General features: G+C 45.1%; 1 protein-coding gene and 1 non-coding gene across 2 annotated transcripts; one reads left to right on the top strand and one right to left on the bottom strand.

Moving 5' to 3' along the window:
• Positions 1-2125: 2125 nt before the first annotated feature.
• exoc3l2a (exocyst complex component 3-like 2a) lies at positions 2126-17812 on the top strand. The gene is made up of 13 exons (XM_036525340.1): positions 2126-2310; positions 8026-8442; positions 8934-9154; positions 9318-9990; positions 10681-10795; positions 11198-11308; positions 11660-11760; positions 12076-12186; positions 12478-12613; positions 13225-13347; positions 13681-13836; positions 15071-15192; positions 16888-17812. Exons 2-13 carry the CDS (start codon positions 8048-8050, stop codon positions 17171-17173), a joined length of 2550 nt encoding a protein of 849 aa, XP_036381233.1. The 5' UTR covers positions 2126-2310; positions 8026-8047; the 3' UTR covers positions 17174-17812.
• Positions 3232-3313, bottom strand: trnas-cga. Its single transcript has one exon. It is a non-coding gene; the product is annotated as a tRNA-Ser (tRNA).
• Positions 17813-18280: the final 468 nt, after the last annotated feature.

Below are 18280 nucleotides of genomic sequence, written 5' to 3'. Positions count from 1 at the left end.
AGAACTCTGAATTATTTGTTAAACATGTATTAGAGCAGTGTTTCTCAACCCTCTCCTGGAGTACCCCCTGCCCTGCATGTTTTAGATCTCTCCCTGCTCCAACACAGCTGATTCAAATGATCAGTTTATTATTGACCAGCTTCAGGAGTTCATAACGATGTTGATCATTTGAATCAGCTGTGTTGGAGCAGGGAGAGATCTAAAACATGTAGGGCAGGGGGTCCTCCAGGAGAGGGTTGAGAAACACTGTATTAGAGTCCCCCTGAACTGAATCATCAACATGGACAGGGCTGTCCAGTCAGTGAACAGCTTCAGCTGCAATCTTTCAGGATTTTATTGGAGGTAATGGAAACATAGAGGATGGTGTACTCTGCTTGAGGTGTCATTTCTTAACCTGTTAAATAGTGTGTTAATGTACTGATATTCAGTTATAGGGCTCAGATATTTATTCTCCATTTGGGATTTTATATATCATTTTTGACACAAGTTTGTTTGCCATCTTCTTTGTTGTTGCTGATGACTGTTGATATAATTGGTGAATCTACATTTGTGTTATGGTGATTTTTACTTGTGTGTTTAGTCTAATAAAGCAGATTTACAAAACAATGTCTTTCCGAAAGGGTGTTTTTGTTCACCTGTGTTCAGCTCTATATTTCAGAAGAATAGAGCCTTGACTGAATGCGTGGTTTATAAACATCTATTGAAACAGATCGATAGGACTGTTTTGGCGTGCAACCACCCCAGCACTCTGCATTAACACTATGTAAATTGTAAGCAAACATATTAGCTTGCTAAGTTTTTATGCTACACAAATCATTATTACAATGTACAAACAATTGCAATTTTATTATTTTTTTGTGGCTAATGGAGAAACTGCAAGGTCAACCATTAGATCTTAGCTAATAAGTCAAGGGCTGATATCCTGTTATTGTCAAATTATCATTATAGTAGTCTTTCACAGCCATGTCAGTTGCCAAAGACATTTCTAATTAACACAACAGCAATGGTTTCATAATCACAATTCACAGATACAAATGTTCACAATTCAACATTGAAAACAACTTTGCGTAAATAATTTCCTAGCATTTAATACATTTGTCACATAAGGCAAAACCGGTGTTTCATGGCTTCTGCAGACGAAGGGATTTTGTATCTCACCCTGTAACCATTCCATTTGTCCAGAGATGTTCTATATTATGACCAGATGTTCCGCTGCTGCATGCCTTACTGCTTTTACTGGGATATCCCTGTTGGTGACAGACGTTTCTGGTGCTGTCTGTCTGCACTGCTGTGCTAGTTATGGAAGCTCTGTTTCAGACCACATTCCATCAAGAATGTTCAGGGCAAGCCAGCAAATCAAGCTGCTTACAGCTTCAACAATAGCAGAGACAGAGCTTTGCTTGTGAGGCACACAGAATTGAATATGTGTTGTGTGCGCACCTCCCAGTGGTACTGTAAAACGGCAAGTGCCGCAACCACAATTGCAGATTGTGTATATCAAAGCCAACAACAACAACCTGGAGCCCCGGTCATTATTCTTGTTGTCCTGAACCAATGTAACCTGGAAAAAACAATGCCCCGGCTTGCATCAATTTGCTAAATGAAATACAAGAAAAGGGAGCACACTTGATAAGGATAATACCACATATGCTTCATGAATTAACGCCCCCCTGCATTTCAAACTGCAGCCTTAAAGTGGTTAAGATGATCTCAGCCTGCAAAACCAGGCTGGAAAGCTTACGTTTGGACAGATGAGCGTTTTAAAATATATATAGAATTAGTGCATGGCATTATGTCATTGTTTTTGTTGCATTTCGTAACTGGTAGAACCGAGCTGCGAGATGCAAGCCTGTGGACGTCCAAAAATTTAAGTGTCATCTTATCTCGGTCCACTCTTATCCCGGCTAATTGCACTCTTTGCTCCAAGTTGTTATCACAGACAGGAATTAATGGATGCGGCAGTGAAAACACCCCTTGAGCTCGCGCGTCTGGCAGAAGTGGAATCGCCTTTGGAGCGCTGTATGGAGGGGGAAAGGGGTTGGCCGGCTTCCTGAGGAAAAGGCTTCATCTCGTGCTACAAAGCAGCCCTGCCAGGAAGCCGCGCAGCTACAGGGATCAGCTGCGCTTCAGATGAGGACAGTCACACGCGCACTCTCGCTTAAAGACACAAATTCACTCTAGCGCACGGGCACAGACACACTCTCGCTCAGGGTCACCAACTCACGCTCGCTCACGGACATCAACTCATTCTCGCTCACTTGCTGACACCGGGATGCCGGCACCTTGAGACGACCCTGTCCTGCACAAAAGGTAAGAGCGATGCCGGGGACCTTGAACAATCTGTTTAGTTTTGTGTTTGGTCATGTGAATCGCATCCAGAGAAACTCATGAAGAAAATATACTTAAGTGTAGGCCTATATGATGAGTTCACATAACGACATTGCATGCGGAAATGACAGACCACATCTGGGCAAGTGTCTGTCTTTGAGAAGTTTCCATGATAACCCGTGGCATACTGAATACAAAATAAACGCTGCAGTAATCAACATTTTCAACAACTAGTGTCAAAGTGCAACGATGCCCTAAGGTAATATACATGGAGAAACTAGATTGTAGACTAGATAGCAACAGTTGAGTCCCGTCTGAAGAGATGGGTTTTCGGGGTGCACCGGTTAAGGCCAGCAACTCTGCTGTCTTGACCACACTGGGAAACCTACCAAATAAAAAGTTGTGTTCTGTACTTTTGATTTCAATTAATTGGGTTGGCACCTACTATAACTGTCTCTCAATTAAAGTCTGGCTGTCTCTCTTGGAAAGGTGATATGGGGTCAGCGGTGGCTGGGTGAGATTAGAGGCATTGGTGAGGTTTGGAAAAACGTATTAAGGTGCATTTGCCTCATTTTGAAAATCTTCAATGTCGCCCTGTGCTTTAGGAGCTTAACGCAATTAAGTAAGATACTGGAGGGGTTGGGTCAACTTCATTTTCAAAAATTCCATGTTTTTGATTGTTTATATTTATTATTGTACAGTTAGTAACCTGAGATATGAAGAGCTCAGAGACTCGTATTCTGAGCGATTTAGTTTATACGTCTTCACGAAGAGAATGCTTACTAAAGGAATTTCGTAAACGCTCTTTGCGCGAAGGTACACCAGCGGTTCTGCCGGGTCTTGAAGCTGCAGTGTCTATATAAAGACGTCCCACTACTGTTCCGACACACATAAATCCACCGTCGCTGCGAGCAGGGTTCGAACCTGCGCGGGGAAACCCCATTGGATTTCGAGTCCAACGCCTTAACCACTCGGCCATCGCAGCCTCACCGTAATAGCGTGTATATCGAGTCCCAGTTTATGAATGCAAACGTTAAGCGTCAGATCAAAACGTCATGAGTAACATAATGGCTTTGTTGTTGTTATTTACCAGTAATTTTCTTTTATTTTAATCTGAATATATTTGTTGACAGTAACTAATCCGTGTTGGTTCTTCTGTGCCTGCCTTAAGAATGCCCTACAGCGTGAGCACTTCGATCCTAATTCTCATCAAGCATCAATCCAGGCTGAATCTGCGGTAATTCACGCGCGAATACGTGTATATGTGTAAATGATAATGCTGTTAACAACTTCTCTTCTTCGAGTCCTCACATTAATCAGATGTATATACTGAATGTGCAACAATGGCTTTTGGCTCCAAAATTGACAAAAATACACATCCATAAACCATCAATAACAAATATATTTCACTTAATTTCCAAAGAATGATGTTGATAACCTAGACGAACGCGTCGCTGTCACTTGCACATGTGGTAGAATGCTTTACAGTAAAGGTTGTGATCGTGGCAATTGTCACATTTTATGGTTCCGCGGGTAGTGAAACGAGGAGAAAACTTGAATTAATTACGATTTAAAAAGTCACAAAGTGGATGAGAGAGGTCATCGGAGTGCTGAGGTATATCAATGTCTAGGGACGCTTGGCACTTGGGTGGGTGCGCATCAATATCATCGATGTCTACAGTAATCCATTCACACGGGTTATACTCCCGAAAGGCAAAGTCCAGGGCAGGCACAGGTCATCTCTCCAGTGCAACATTTCTGTAATAGGTAGAGACGTTTCCGCGATCAACGCCTTCCTGTATCCCCAAGGTGTTTATGGAGGTTACGGCATGATAATCTTTGAATCCACTTTTAAACAATACATACTTTCTAGGTAATGTAGTGGTGTCCATAACGTAACTACTCCCGTTCTCGAAAGCGAGCCCTCAGAAGTTGTTATTAAGCAAAGCGTTTACTAGCAGCGGCGGCTAGAGAGCGCATACTCAGAGCCAGCACACGCGGCTGAGTGACAGATTCATACAGTCCACCGGAATCCCCGGTGGTATTTAATACAGGAGGATAACAGCTTTTCACTCATCGCGAGGACGACAGTGGCGCTTTAGGGGCACATCCTGAGCCCCAGGTGTCGTGACAGGTACAGGATGCAGACCGATCTCTCTTTAAAAAGTCCGCCTGCTGACAGGGCGCACAGCTGCCGCATTACGCAACAAACTGATTTTTGCACGTGTTAACCGTGAAAATCAACGAGGATGTGCGCTGTGCAGACGGCAGCAGCTTTGCCACGAGGGCACGCACGCAATCGAAGGTGTTGAAATGGGTCTGTGTTTGGGGAGAGGCTGCGCCCAAGGGTGCGGCAACCTGCGTATGCAGTTCGACGTGCACGCCACCAACGATAATTCAAAGTTAGACTGACCTGGCATTAACCTACAAAAGAATATCTTTCTTTGGACAGCAACCAACAGGACCCTTGTCGCTGGGTTTTGCGTGCTGGTTTCAATGTCGGAAAGAATCATGGAATTGAACCAAACCCAACCAAACACAGACTGCCTGGGCATAACTGCAAGGTGCAACAAAGATGTAACGGCAAGAAATTATAGTATATTATATCAGAATTATGGTGAACAGAACAAAATGATACACACACAAAAAAACACGTTCAATCAGCAATTCAGCCTCAGCCTGTAGTGCTAAGATGTGCCCTAGACAGACAGCAAGACAGTGTTACTGAGTGTTCTGAGGTACATGATAGTGACAATGATATATATATATATATATATATATATATGTATGGGATTAAAATTAATGAGGTATTGATTAGCTGAACCATTAGATTAGCTGATTAGCTGGTGGTGGAATTTAACAAATACATGGAATGGCTGGGGTGCCTTGAGGAGAGAATTGGAAATGGCTAAACTAACACAGTTTGGCAGAGAAAATCAGGGTTTTGCATCAACAAGGCAATCCTTAATGGATGTATTGTTAGTTTATTTTTAATATTGAAGGAGGTTGGTGAATATATTAATAAATCTGCACTGTCAAATCATCATTGTCAATGCCTCTAGTGCATTTTAGATATCTTGCTGCAGTCATTAGCTGATTCATACTGCAACTCAAATTGGGTGGTGGAGTTGTGTAATATGTCGCTTTGGCGGACTGCATCAGGGGGTCATTCAAGTTCTCACACTAATCTAAATAGAAAAGTACTGCTCCTGCAGTCAAGACACAGGAAGTTTAGAATTTTTTGAATTGTGGTGCTATTAACAGGAAATGTGGCGTCATTCAAAGCCCCCCCTGGAAACACAGGGTCTATAATTGTGTAATTACTAAGGGCATACACAGCATTGTGTCGTTGGCCGTTTGTGATGCCTGCTGCTGTCTCACAATGGTAGGATGCTCAGAAATATTTAGTTTTGGAATATATCTCTGCAGTTCCATTTTTGGGCAGAAAATTGAAGTAGGGGAACTTGGTCTACCTCTTGCCAATGAGTTGTTTGGTTCTAATGTGTTCCTCGTTGTTCTGAGTTCCTCGTTGGTCTGTGCATGATGAGGTACTTCAATGAGCAAGGGCCACTAATGAGATCCATCCTGGCAAACATCTGCCAGAAAAATCTCAGACAACTGAGAACAGGAAGGATACATGACAATTTGTCTGGGATTCACAACACTGTTAGAGAAGTGGTGTTCAAAAAGCCCCGTCCGTGCTCAGGGTGAAAGAGAAATCATCGGCCATCTAGTCATAATTACCTGAAACAAACTGGCAATGACAGCTGTCCCTCTGACATCACAGGGCAGGCCGTCCTCCAAATTTAGCTGACCACAAGGATGAAACTGCAAACAACACTGAGGGAAGCTGGCACCAGGAAGGAGAAGAGTCATGCTTCCAGGTCATGCTATATTTTGTGCCAACAAATTTCACGAGGGACTTTATTTCCTTTCCGAGTTCGGCTGAGGAGCTCTGGGTCCCTATTTCCAATGCTGGAGATTTAGTGGGGTTTCAGGAGTTTGAGTGATAGGCAAATTTGGGATAGAGGACAAAATGTTTGGTCTGTTGTACACACACTCACACCCACGCACACACACACACACACACACACACACACTCACACCCACACACACACGCACATACACACACATGCACACACACACACATATGAAAGTATGATATGTACAGCACTACAAAGAATGTTGATGTACTGTCACTGCACTATCACCGTGATGTACTATCACTGGTCCCATGTTAAAATTTTGCCTCTTTCTTTGCATGTGATTTCATCAAAGTGAAAATCTGAAAGGTTGATGAAATGTGTACAGCACAAACGGTGTCATTGTCAGGGTACAATATATCAGTCATAGCAGAAACTCACCAATTCAACTTCGGACTAATAAACTCAGGGATACACTTCAATTCTATGAACTTTTCAGCGTCTCTGAAGTCGGCTCTACAAAAATAACTGTCCTCTCCCACGCTCACGCGCGGGCAGGAAGAGATCCTGCCGCGTTTCTGCCATGCTGTCACTCTCTCAAAATATCAGTGGGTCCACAGGGGCAGGAAGTCCAGCGAACAGGACAAACATGTTTTCTTGACTGTGGCTGTGAATCATCAGAAAGTAGAGAGAGGGGGCAGCCTGTACGCAGGACCCTGCCCGGTGGCTGCAATTACCACCAGGAAAATCTTGGTGTCCGTTTCTGGCGCCTTAAACCATGAATCATCAAGCAGCAAGCAGGTTGTTTGAATATAGTTTGTCATCTCATTGAAAAAACTTTTCCATCAAAGCAAGCGCAAATGAACCCTCCCAAACAGCTCATTGGTTAAGGAGTTCCCTGTCAGCACAAACAGTACGGCCCTCCAGGAATTTAACCCCAGCCAAGTCGTCACCTTTTGTGGTGTGACAAATTGGCTTTGTTCTGAAAGGGATAAGGGTGGGTACGTCAACAGGGGCTGCCTGTCTCGCCACTCTCAGACATCCTGTGAATCATCATCCTACAGGTTGCTGCTGTGATGTCAATGGAACCGCGCCCGTCCTCCAATTGGCACCTTGCTCACTGTGATGTGCTGGGTGACTTGCAGTGTCAAAAATAGTTGCACTTGGCATGTGGGTACATCGGATGAGTACAGTGGTTTTCGCAGTGAGATAAGCATAAACATATCCAGTTGGTGGTTCCAGAATAGGGCTGCATGAAGCAAACAGGCTGACCCCCGTTAGTGTATATTTGAGAAACATCAGTAGAAGTGTCATTTTTTTGTGATACGACGGTGTCCCATTGTAACCCGTCAGGGAAGAGGGTCACTACAAACAGTCTTGTACAGTGTGTGAGCTCTGTCTGCTTGGACTCTTGACATTAGTAACGTTACACCTCTCAAAAAAAAAAGCGTGCTAAACTAGGGCTGCAGTGAGTATTATTCTTCAGTCTTATGCTGCTCCTCAGTCGACCTGGCTGTCACCCGAGTTACCCGAGTATTAAATAATCACCTACACCTGCTTGCATGTTAAATACTTTTGGTTTGTTTTTCTCAGAATTGGGGGTCAATTCCACTTCAAGTGAGCCGATTCAGAAAATGAGGTCAAATTCAATTTCGAAAAAAAGGAATTTGTTTAAAATAATGGGCAAATTTCAGTTCAGGAACTGAATTTCAGTTCATTCCCTGAAACAGCTGAACTGAAGAGAAATTAATCGCACCTGCATGCTCTCTTGCAGCTTTTGAGTCCTGAGAGAAAGAATGCCCATGCTGGAGCACGGCCCAAGCCTGCAGGCCAGCAGGGGGAGTGGCAGAGACCTGATCCTGCCCAAAACCAGCCTCAACCCCTTCGACGAGGGTGATGGGAACGAGGGGTGGAGTCCTCTGGAGGGGGAGAAGAATGAGGCCAATGAGGCGCGACATGGGGTGACGGGGAAGAACCGCCCACTGAAGGGCACCGTGGAGCGCATCCGGGGGGTGTCCCCGCTCAAGACCCTCGGCAAGCTGGGGAAAGGCCTGCGTCTGGCGGGACTCAACAAGGAGCGGGACCCCCTGTCCCAGCGGTGCTCCAAGACACTCCCCTCAACCCTGCCCTCAAACAAGGAGAAGAGGAAGAGCAGCCGGCGCAGCTCTGAGGAGATCATGTCACTTCTTAGGTGCGTGGAAGCGAGAAGGGACCACCGGATGCTTAGAAATCAGGATATAGGCACTGGCGATGCTGAACTGTAACTAATGTTATTGTTATTTACATGCCTTCTAATGTCAGGAATGCACATTGTAAAAATTAATGTCATAGTAACAATCTTTATTTATACAGCACCATTCCAGCAGTGGAGCACAAAGTGCTTCACAAAAAGAAATATATCATAAAAAAACAACAAATATTAAAGTGATGGCAAGAGCAAACAGAGAGTAGTAAAATGGACTGAGCGTAAAATAAAATTAAGTAATAAAATCAGCTTTAGAGAAAAAAGATGAAAAGACACTCACAAAACTAAACACAATAAAAAAACTGTAAAAGTAATTTTATATGTTTGTTTTTAAAAGAGTTTTAAAAAGAGTGCAGTGAAGCAGCTGCTCTACTGGAGGGGTTATGCAGCTGGCAGGGCTCTCCTGTTGATTCCTGCCTGCGTTCCTCTGTGTGCAGACTGGCAGGAAGGCGCATGGAGGCCCTGCTGACTGAGGGATTGTCCAACGGGGACCTCAGCCCCGACGGAGACAGCGAGTCCAGGCGGCGCCTGTCCTTCCTAAAGATGGTGAACAGGACCAAGCTGAAGAGGGAGTCGCTGGTGGAGAGCGTCCCTCAGGAGCCCGAGGAGGAGCAGGTGGAGGAGGAGCCGGAGGTGAAACACAGGGAGCCTCTCTCAGGTAAAAAGCAGAATGTATATAAGACATAATAATGCCATTATAATGGCTAGCATTGTGAATGAATGCAGCTGGTTCTCAATGATATATTTATGGTGTATTAAATATACACCTTGTTAGACCAGAGGAGTGGAATCATGGGATTGACAAACCTGTTCCCCTACAGTGCTGGAGATCCTTCAGCTCGTGACAAAGCGTGACCTGCTCCTGGCCGACACCCACATCCTGGAGTTGGAGCGGGAGTGCGAGGAGGCCGCGATGTTGCTCGCCGTCCAGGGGGAGGCGCCGGGCGCGCTTGCAGAAGAGTCTGCGGTCCCGGGAAGCAAGGACAGTGCCCGGCGCAAGGCCAAAGACCTGGAGCTGCTGTACGAGGCGCTGCAGAAGGAGCTGTGGGACGTGGTGCGGGAGTCTCTGCGTTTCCCCACCTCCGGGCCCAGCCTGGGGCTGGTGGTGCTGGTGGTGCAGCAAGAGGAGCAGGTGGACCGGGATTGGGCGGGGAAGGAGGGGGCGAGTCCAGGGGCGCGGCCCCGCCAGTTGAAGCGCAGGTGGAAGCAAGCAGTGGCAGAGGCGGCCGACGGCAGCCTTCCCCAACAGGTGGAGGTGCAGGTGGGGCAGATGGAGCAGTACCTGGAGCGCCTGGGTACCAGGGTGGTGGAGGACCTGGGCGCGGCCCGCAGGAACGTCCTGTGCATCTACCCGGAGGAGTTTGCTGCCCCCAGTGTGTACGCGCAGAGCTACCACCAAGCTGTGGCCCAGCGCCTGCGCAGCGTCACCAGCTCCCCGCTGCATATCTCTGACATCTACTCCCTGCTGGACTGGATCTACAACGTTTATGACAGGTGGGTCTGTGGGCCTCATGGCCGCAGTCAGGCCCTCTCTTAGGATGCCAGCTGAAGCAAGCTGTCTGCCCATCAGGTGCTAATGCAGATAGTTTCATTGTCTCCTCTTCATTTTTCTTTAGCAGATTAATGCTCTTATTTTTCATCTAATCACATGCTGGTTTTTGATGATATTTTTACACTGCTTTGACCAGCCCTTCCTGCACTGCCTGTTTGTGAGATTTCTAGAACAGCGCATGTCTCTGCCTGTGGTTTTGCTGAGGCTGCCGTATGGAAATTTCTGCAGTAATTAGTCCTGGGATCTTGAGATTTGCTGTTTTTCATTTTCACAGCCTGAAATTTTGATCCAGTGCAGTTGTTTAGCAGTGTATAACAGCAGGACATACAGACCCCCTGACCAGTTGCCACAGATCAGAATTGTCAGTGTTATAGTCAATCAACCAATCAATCAATCGATAAAGGTGTATATATTTAACAGATGTATTTATCATAAAGCATTTTACAGACACAGTAGTACCAAGGCTGGATTTTCCCTGTGAAAGAGAAAAATCTCAAAGGCCCCGCCCCCTTCATTTCCCATTGGCTTTGAAAGGCAGAACCATGGAGAGACGCCAGGCTGTTTAGGGTACTCCTTTCCCAGCGGGGTGGGAGGAGACCATGGAGTAAATACTGCACCACACTGTTTTTCAGGGATGTTCTCAGCATGGTCGACACAACGATGTCTGTAAGCCGCTCTCAGCTCGGGCCACTGTTGCCACCAGATACCATCGAAATGTTGGAGTTGGACTGTCTCAGTTCTGTCAGCGTAAGACTTCCATCACAGACTTTTCCCTCTACAGTAAAATTACTTCCTGCACATACCTATAATATAAAGTAATAATAATAACAGAGGTGGCTCTCAACCACCACCAATGTGTGGCCCTCACCCGGGTGATGTACAGCAGCCATTTTGCACTCGAATGCTCACCTCACATCAGCTGAAGTGGGGAGAAATGAAATCAGGGAATTTCTTTGCCAAATAAATTTGGGAATTTTAGATGTCCACACTGTAATTAGGAATCCAACCAGGGTACAGGGGAACCCCCTATGTCCAAATATATCCCATTCAGCAGTGCCAAATAAGCAGGAAAACATCATTGTTTTCTCACCCATAATGGAGTGTGGAAAGAGAGGGTGTGGTCTGAATGTAGTCTGTTTGCGGTTTCAGGAGAAGGTGACCAGAGAGCTGGCTGAGGTCCTGGATGAGGAGGAGCGGAGGTGGGCACGGTCATTACACATAGAGGAATACCAGTCTTCTCTGCCACGCACAGTCATAAAGGTCAGTCACAATGTCACAGACAGAAGCTTCCTTCAGTAGCAGGGCAAGACTTTATACAGACTGGAATGGCATATGAGGAGTCATATTGTTTCACGTTTCAGTTATCATTTAATTCATTTATCTACTTTAGAGTCCCTGAAAATATATTTGACAATGAAAAACAATCCTATGCTGATTTCGTTACTGTTGCTGTAGTGGCCTCCAGTGGTCATCAGTAGTACACACTAAATGTACTCATGGGCTCCAAAGTCATTTCCAGGGACATGATATTTAGTAGAACTGAAAAAAACTGAAGGTAACTCTATATTGAATTGTGTGTGTGTGTGTGTATTTGCATGTATATGTTCGTAGAGGTTACAGGTGGACCTGGAGAGATCCGTGGCTATAAAACGAGAGCTGGGCGCACGTGTGGCACAGTGCAGCCTCAGTGGATTGGCTGATTTCCTTTACAGGTGGGGGGAATATTCAACAGTGTGAACAGTACTGTCAAAGTTCAAATGTTCACACAGCCCGTAAATTTTCACACAAGGGTCTGGAGAGGATGGGTTGTAGAAGAAAACTAACATACCGTTTCCCTTACCACACGTGTCCACACAAATATAACTATGTAACTATCCCCTTTTGCTCAGCGAAAGTGCATTTTTGGCTGGTAAATGAGGGTTAATACACACTGAAATGTAAGACTCATATAGAGAAATAAAAAGAAATAGAACAAAAAGCAATGGCAGATTTTGCTTCTTGTATCATCTCTTCTCTTCGCCCCCCAGCTTCCAGAGAAAGGTGGCCGTGTTTCACGAAACACAAATTGAGTTCGGTGAGCTGTGTGATGGATATATAGCGAAGACCATCGCCTTTGTAAACTGCTGTCCACCTTTCAGGTAAATGCACAGATACTGTGATCATTGTTGGGTTTTTCCTATGATCATCCTCAGTTGAGAGGAGACAATTTACCACCAACACAGAATGATAAATTTGCCAGAAGTTGTAACCGTGAGAAATCACAAAACATTTTTGTTAATGTAAGTCAAACTTATTGATTAAATATTGATTGAATCCAGTTCAGAATTCATTGTGTTAAGTCTGTTTAGTTCCCTCATATGGCTTTTCCCTGTTTGTGACATTTTCGCATGCTTGGGTGTGCTTGTGTGTGTTTGGTGCTGCATTGGCAGGACCTTCATCCAGCGCTGTAGCCAGTACGGCCCAGCAGGCAGCGAGGATTTCACTCGGAGAGCGAACGCGTCTCTGGACAGGATTGTCAGCCAGGGGGTGAAAATCCTGATCGACAGGCTGTTCGAACACATCGGGGTGAGATGACTCTGCCAGCCTGTGGCTATGGAACACATTTTATGCTGGGGCAACACTCCAGCTGCCAGTAATTTGTTATTAAAACGGAACTGGTCTGGTCAGCCTGGAAACACAAAACTCAAAACTTTTATTTCAAAATGTTCTGAACACCACAGAAAAACCTCGCCCAACCTGTCCAGTTTGTTTTTTTACTTTTCCTACTTTTGTCTCTGCATGTTTACTGAGCTCAGTTGCAAAGCTACACAAACAAAACAGTTTGGTTTTGGAATAATTTTGGCTTGCACAGCAAAACATAACTCCTCGACAATGTAAGAGCAAGTTTAGATTTTTCATTTTGGCAATTATATTCTCCATCCTGTAGACATAATTTAAAGTTGACGCTACACCCAGAAACAATAATGATGAGAAGAAAGCATAATTCAGATGTTCTGTAAATGCTTCCTCGCCAGATTACTTCATTACAGTATGATGATTTAAGATCAAACTTACATTTGAATAGTCATATGCCAGTTTATATGTCAGCTGTAGCTTAAGAAAAGTGCAATTTTCTCACAGCTCCGTCAGGTGTCATTGTGTATAAAATTGAATAAAATGGCCTGCTGCTGTTTCAGCCTCTCTTCAACAAGCTGGTGAAGAGGAAGTGGCTCAATAATACTGACGCGTATGATGCCATCGAAGCGACGATCAAACAGCACTTCAGAAAGTTCCGCAGAATGGACTGTCCTCCTTATCAGGTCTGCACCTCTATAGCACACATTTTCACGTATGTTACATTCTGACTGACACGCTCTGTAGAAATTCTTTCATAGTCATGGTCAAACAAACTTAATTAAACGTTACGGTATAGTCAATAATTCTTAATGAACAGTTAAATAATAGTCAAACAAACCTAATGAAATAGTACATTTACAGACAAACAAACGTAAACATCAGTGAGTTAAATAGTTTATCCAACTTAATTAATTGTTCCTTAATAGACAAGCAAACTTAATTCCTGAGTAGACTTAATTAACAGTTGCTTGAATAGCTGAACTAGATTAATTGACTGAGTGAGTATTTTCTGACAGGCACTGGTGGGGCAGGTGCACAGGCGGGTCCTGATCGAATACCTGCGGGCCATCATGAAGGGGCGGGTCATCTGCACGTCACTCAAGATGAGGAAGAGGATGGCCTACAGGCTGCGCAGCGAGGGCAAAAGGCTCAAAGTGCTCTTTGAAGACCTGGTCAGTTCAGCTACACCTTTGAAAATGTTTTAATGAATTAACAATAAAAGGTCTTTATGTTTTTAATTTCATGTTTTAACTGCTGAATTTTCAACAAACCATTTCTTTGTTTATGCCTTGCTCTCGTGTTGCCAGCTTTCTTGCAAATGGTGGCTGGCTGGGATCAAGAGCCCCTGAAATTAAGGGCTACTGGAGATTTTTAATGTTTAAAATTCAATTTGTTTGTTGGATTTCATGAGCTGTGGGGGATGAAAAAATAAATACTCAAAAACGCAATGTTTTAAACAGAAAGCAGCTATCCCATTTACAGCGAGACAGCGAAAAGACGCAATGGCAAAACTCTCCAGTGCCTCACCAAAAATACATGCTGGACAGAATTCAAAGATGGTTTATTTATTTAGCTATGCTGAGAGCATAAGGCTTTATTTGATCCATTCTCAGATGCCTAAAACAGCAAACAATGGAAGGAGAGCAACACCCCAGTAGATAAATACCATCAGCTGGTCACTCTGTGTAACCAGGACTTAGAAGCTTGTGATACTTTATCGGGCAGCTTCAGTGACCGCATGGCCCAGATATGCTAGGTCGTGAGGTGGAGAGATGCTACGATTTGCTAAGTTCATAACTCTGCGCAGTGTGTCAGCCCTGACCCCACAGTTCACACTGAAGTTAGCCCACTTGTTTAGCGCATCGGGTTCACTGAGAGTGCACTCGCTCGCTGTTTATCCAAGAAACGTGAGGCTTAAAAGAGTCTCAGGAACGAGTGGAGTCGGAGGAAATGGCTGCAGGGCGCGTGGGCCGCGCCGGGGCTGTGATTTGCGGCCACGGGTGCGTGAGGGCTGCTGATAACATGGCGGTTCAAAGGGCGAAGGTGAGGAATTCGTACTGTCAGCGGGATGATTGATGAGAGGGACGGAGCCGCGCTGTGGTTAAGGGCACCTTCCACCTGACGGACGCCAGCCTCTGGCTCCAGCAAAAACATCCTCTTGTCACTGCGGCAGGCCGGAGGTCAGGAAGTCTTTGGTGTTCGCCAGAGTTCTCAGGGAATTTCTCAGAGAGCCAACACAAGTTGGAGCGCTCAGTATCTTCGTGTCTCAAAATAAAACGCGTTTCATAGTGATGTTTTTGCTGCCTGATCTGGGAATGTCACTGGTCAGCGGGAAACAGCAAGATGCTGATGTTTGGTTGTCAGTTGTGTCTCCGTGGCGCTGATCTCCAGGTATCTGTCCTTCAGGATTCTGGGTCTTCGTGGATGGATGGAGCCATCACACATCTGTCTGAGATGATTCTCCTGGATGACATCTCCTCCATTCAGACGGCAGTGAAGGTGCTTGTGAGAGAATTCCCAGACATACGGTAAGTATAGGGGACATGATTTTATCCACCCAAATTAAATTACAAAAATTATCTAGGAGGATTTCCCAAAAAGATCACTCAAGCAAATGCCCAGAATCACACAATGAGGGGTGATATCGCTTTGCTGTCATTTCGTAAATGTATTCAGGAGAGTGAGCAGACCAGTATTGATGTGATTCTGTGTGCTTTCCACTGAAGACATCCATGAAAATGCACGATCATCAACCTCATTGTTTAAGTGAAGAGACAATATAGTGACTTCCTGCATTAACCAGTGTTGTTTTTACTTTGAAAGCACAGTCTCATATGTGCAATACTAGCCCAAGGGATAAAAAGGAGCATATTCCAAATAAACAATGCCTCCCTTTAATCATGTCTTTATATGCCTGACTCAGAATGAATTCTGAGTATATATTTAAAAAAACACAATTACAAATTCAAACAAGTAGAAAAAGAAATGAAATTAAGGCTAGGCAGTGGGAGACTGTCATGCCCTCCTGTTTTGACAGTGGGCACTTAGACCTGTGGTTGCGGTGATCAGAGGTAGCCTTGGCTACTGCCCTCAGGGTGCCCTCACATGGCCAGGCAGTTTCTGGCAATGTGCCCAGTGCAAGCGTAAAGGCAAAGGCTGCACCAGCCCCCCCCCCCTGTCCGCAGACAGGGGGGTGTTCCGGAACCATCCCTGCCGCTCTGCTGGAGGCCAGTTGGTGCCAAGCACCCAATCAAAGCTGGCCAGGCCAGCCGGCAGGGACACATGCGAAAGCCATTGGGCCGCAGGGGGCCCCTGGCTCCTTTGTGTGGGTCCCCGCTGCCCTCCATCCGTGTTTGTTTGAGATCAAAACCTGGCACACGCAGCTGAGATTTCCCTCTTCCTCCTCCGCTCCCATTAGTCCTCCCCCCCTGAGCTCCTGCCTTTTCCCCTCAATCGAGTCACCTTACCTCTGACTTACTGGGCTCTCAGGTACAGCTCTTGTTTGTTTATGTTGGTGTTAATGGACTGCAAAAAAGACACAGCTGCCCGAGAGTCTTTCTAGGGCGTCGACCTCTGTGTGCTGGGGCGGCAGTCATGTACAGTCTTGCGTTAAGGTTAAGGAACTGAATGGGGCACACCCTTGGCAAGCATGGTGGGCCACTGCCTTTGTACCCTTGAGAAAAGCACTTAACCTAAATTGCCTCGGTCAGTGTCACAGCTGTTGCCTCTGTTATGACTGGCGATACGACTAAATAACTACAACTTGCACATGGACTGACAAACTTCAGTTTATTGACCCATTAAAACAAGTAGCTTCACACATGTGCACGTGAAACTCCTGACCCATGACCTGCATTGTGAAGTTACACACGTGACATTTTCCGACAGACTCCAGCCAGCATACATCCAGCTGTAGAAATAGGAAACGTGTAAAATGAGAACTACATAAGTTGCCCTGGATAAGGGGTCACCTCACCTCAAATAAATAATAATAATAAATTGCTAAGCAATTAACTGTAAGCGTTGATGGACTGTATTATTAGTATTATTTTAAATAATGTTATAACCGTCTCTTTGTCTCTCTCTGCCCTCTGTCTCTCCCTCCCTTGTCCTTTCTTGCTCTCTCTCCCTCCACCTCTTCTCTTTCTTATGCTCCCTCCCTCTCTCTCTCCTCCCTCCCCTTCTCCCCCCCCCCCCCCTTCCCCTGTCTCTCCCCCCCGCAGGAGGAAGCACATCTCAGCCGTGCTGAACATTAGGGGCATGATGCGGCAGGCGGAGAGGCAGGAGGTGCTGAACACGGTGAGGGACCTGGAGGGCAGTGACGGCCTCTCCCGGGCGTCCCGCGAGAGTGCCCTGTTCTCTGAGGTCCCCGTCACGTCCGAGATGCACTGCCTCAACATGGGCCTCGCCCGCATCGCCCTCGCCGCTTCCTCCTGCCTCTCCAGCGTTCGCCCGCACCGCCGGAGTTCCTCCTGGAGAGAGGCGCCCGTGAAGGCTACCAAGCAGTGAGGCTGACTCCCCATACTGCAACCTCTGGAAGTGCTTTGTTTTTAATGGGGAAATCGGGAAAAATTACTTTACTCGCTGAGGTTTACTCAGAAAAACTGAGTTAAAAAACTGAACAAAAACTTAAATACACTGGAAAAAACTTAAAAGTTTGAGGCTGACATGATGAACTACCTACACTGACAGGGTTTACTTGTTCAATGAAGAAATGTTGGCGATGGCTCGAATTCCTCAACTTTCTGGTGAAACCGGGAAAAGATAGAGGATGCTGTCTTACTGAAGCCTCATTATCTGCCAGGTGAAACCAAGAGTTTGTTAAATAATGATGGTATATGCCAGTCATCAATACTCAGAGGGACATTTTGTTGTCTGTGGGACACTCAAAAAAAACAGATATGCATCATCTTGCGTACAAGCACAATTGCAACTCAGATCACAAGACAGAAAAAGATTTACTATGTAAAGGCTGATAAATGATATATTGAAATGCATTTTATACCAACTACAATAAAAATTATACAAATAAAAATATATTTTCCTATGACAAAGTTCTGTATAGCACACTGTACAATGCTGATATCTTGCTGCAATGTGCGATTAAGGCCTAATTAAAGGTACTGAAACTGCTGATGCGCAATTGTTGACAATGTTACAGTATAAGTGGGCTTACTGGCATGTTTTTTAGTTACCCTAACACTGAACTACAACAGGTCATCAAACCAATACACTGACAAAGATTTTGCATACATGATGTGTATATGTGTATTGTATGCAAAAAAGTCATTAATAACAGTTTGCAGGTTCAGACATGCATGACTATGTGTGCTTGTTATGTAAAATGATGAAAGTTTTTTTTTTTGCAAAATGTGAGCATATATACACAAAAAACTTTGGTAAAATACTGTACAATAAAATACTATGCTATAATATAGTGAAATATGTTTGTGGATTTTATCAATGAAATTGGAAAAAAGAGCCCAGAGAAATGTAGATGAAGGAACTGTGCTCAACAGCCCTACCAAGCAGTTTCCTCAGCCTACAAAACAAATGAACACTTAACCAAACACTGCAGGCCCTATACAGTACCTGTACAATCCAATACATTTCAAA

Source organism: Megalops cyprinoides, chromosome 3 (assembly GCF_013368585.1).
Source record: "Megalops cyprinoides isolate fMegCyp1 chromosome 3, fMegCyp1.pri, whole genome shotgun sequence".
Lineage (NCBI taxonomy): Eukaryota > Metazoa > Chordata > Actinopteri > Elopiformes > Megalopidae > Megalops > Megalops cyprinoides.
This window is presented reverse-complemented; position numbering and strand designations above follow the sequence as displayed.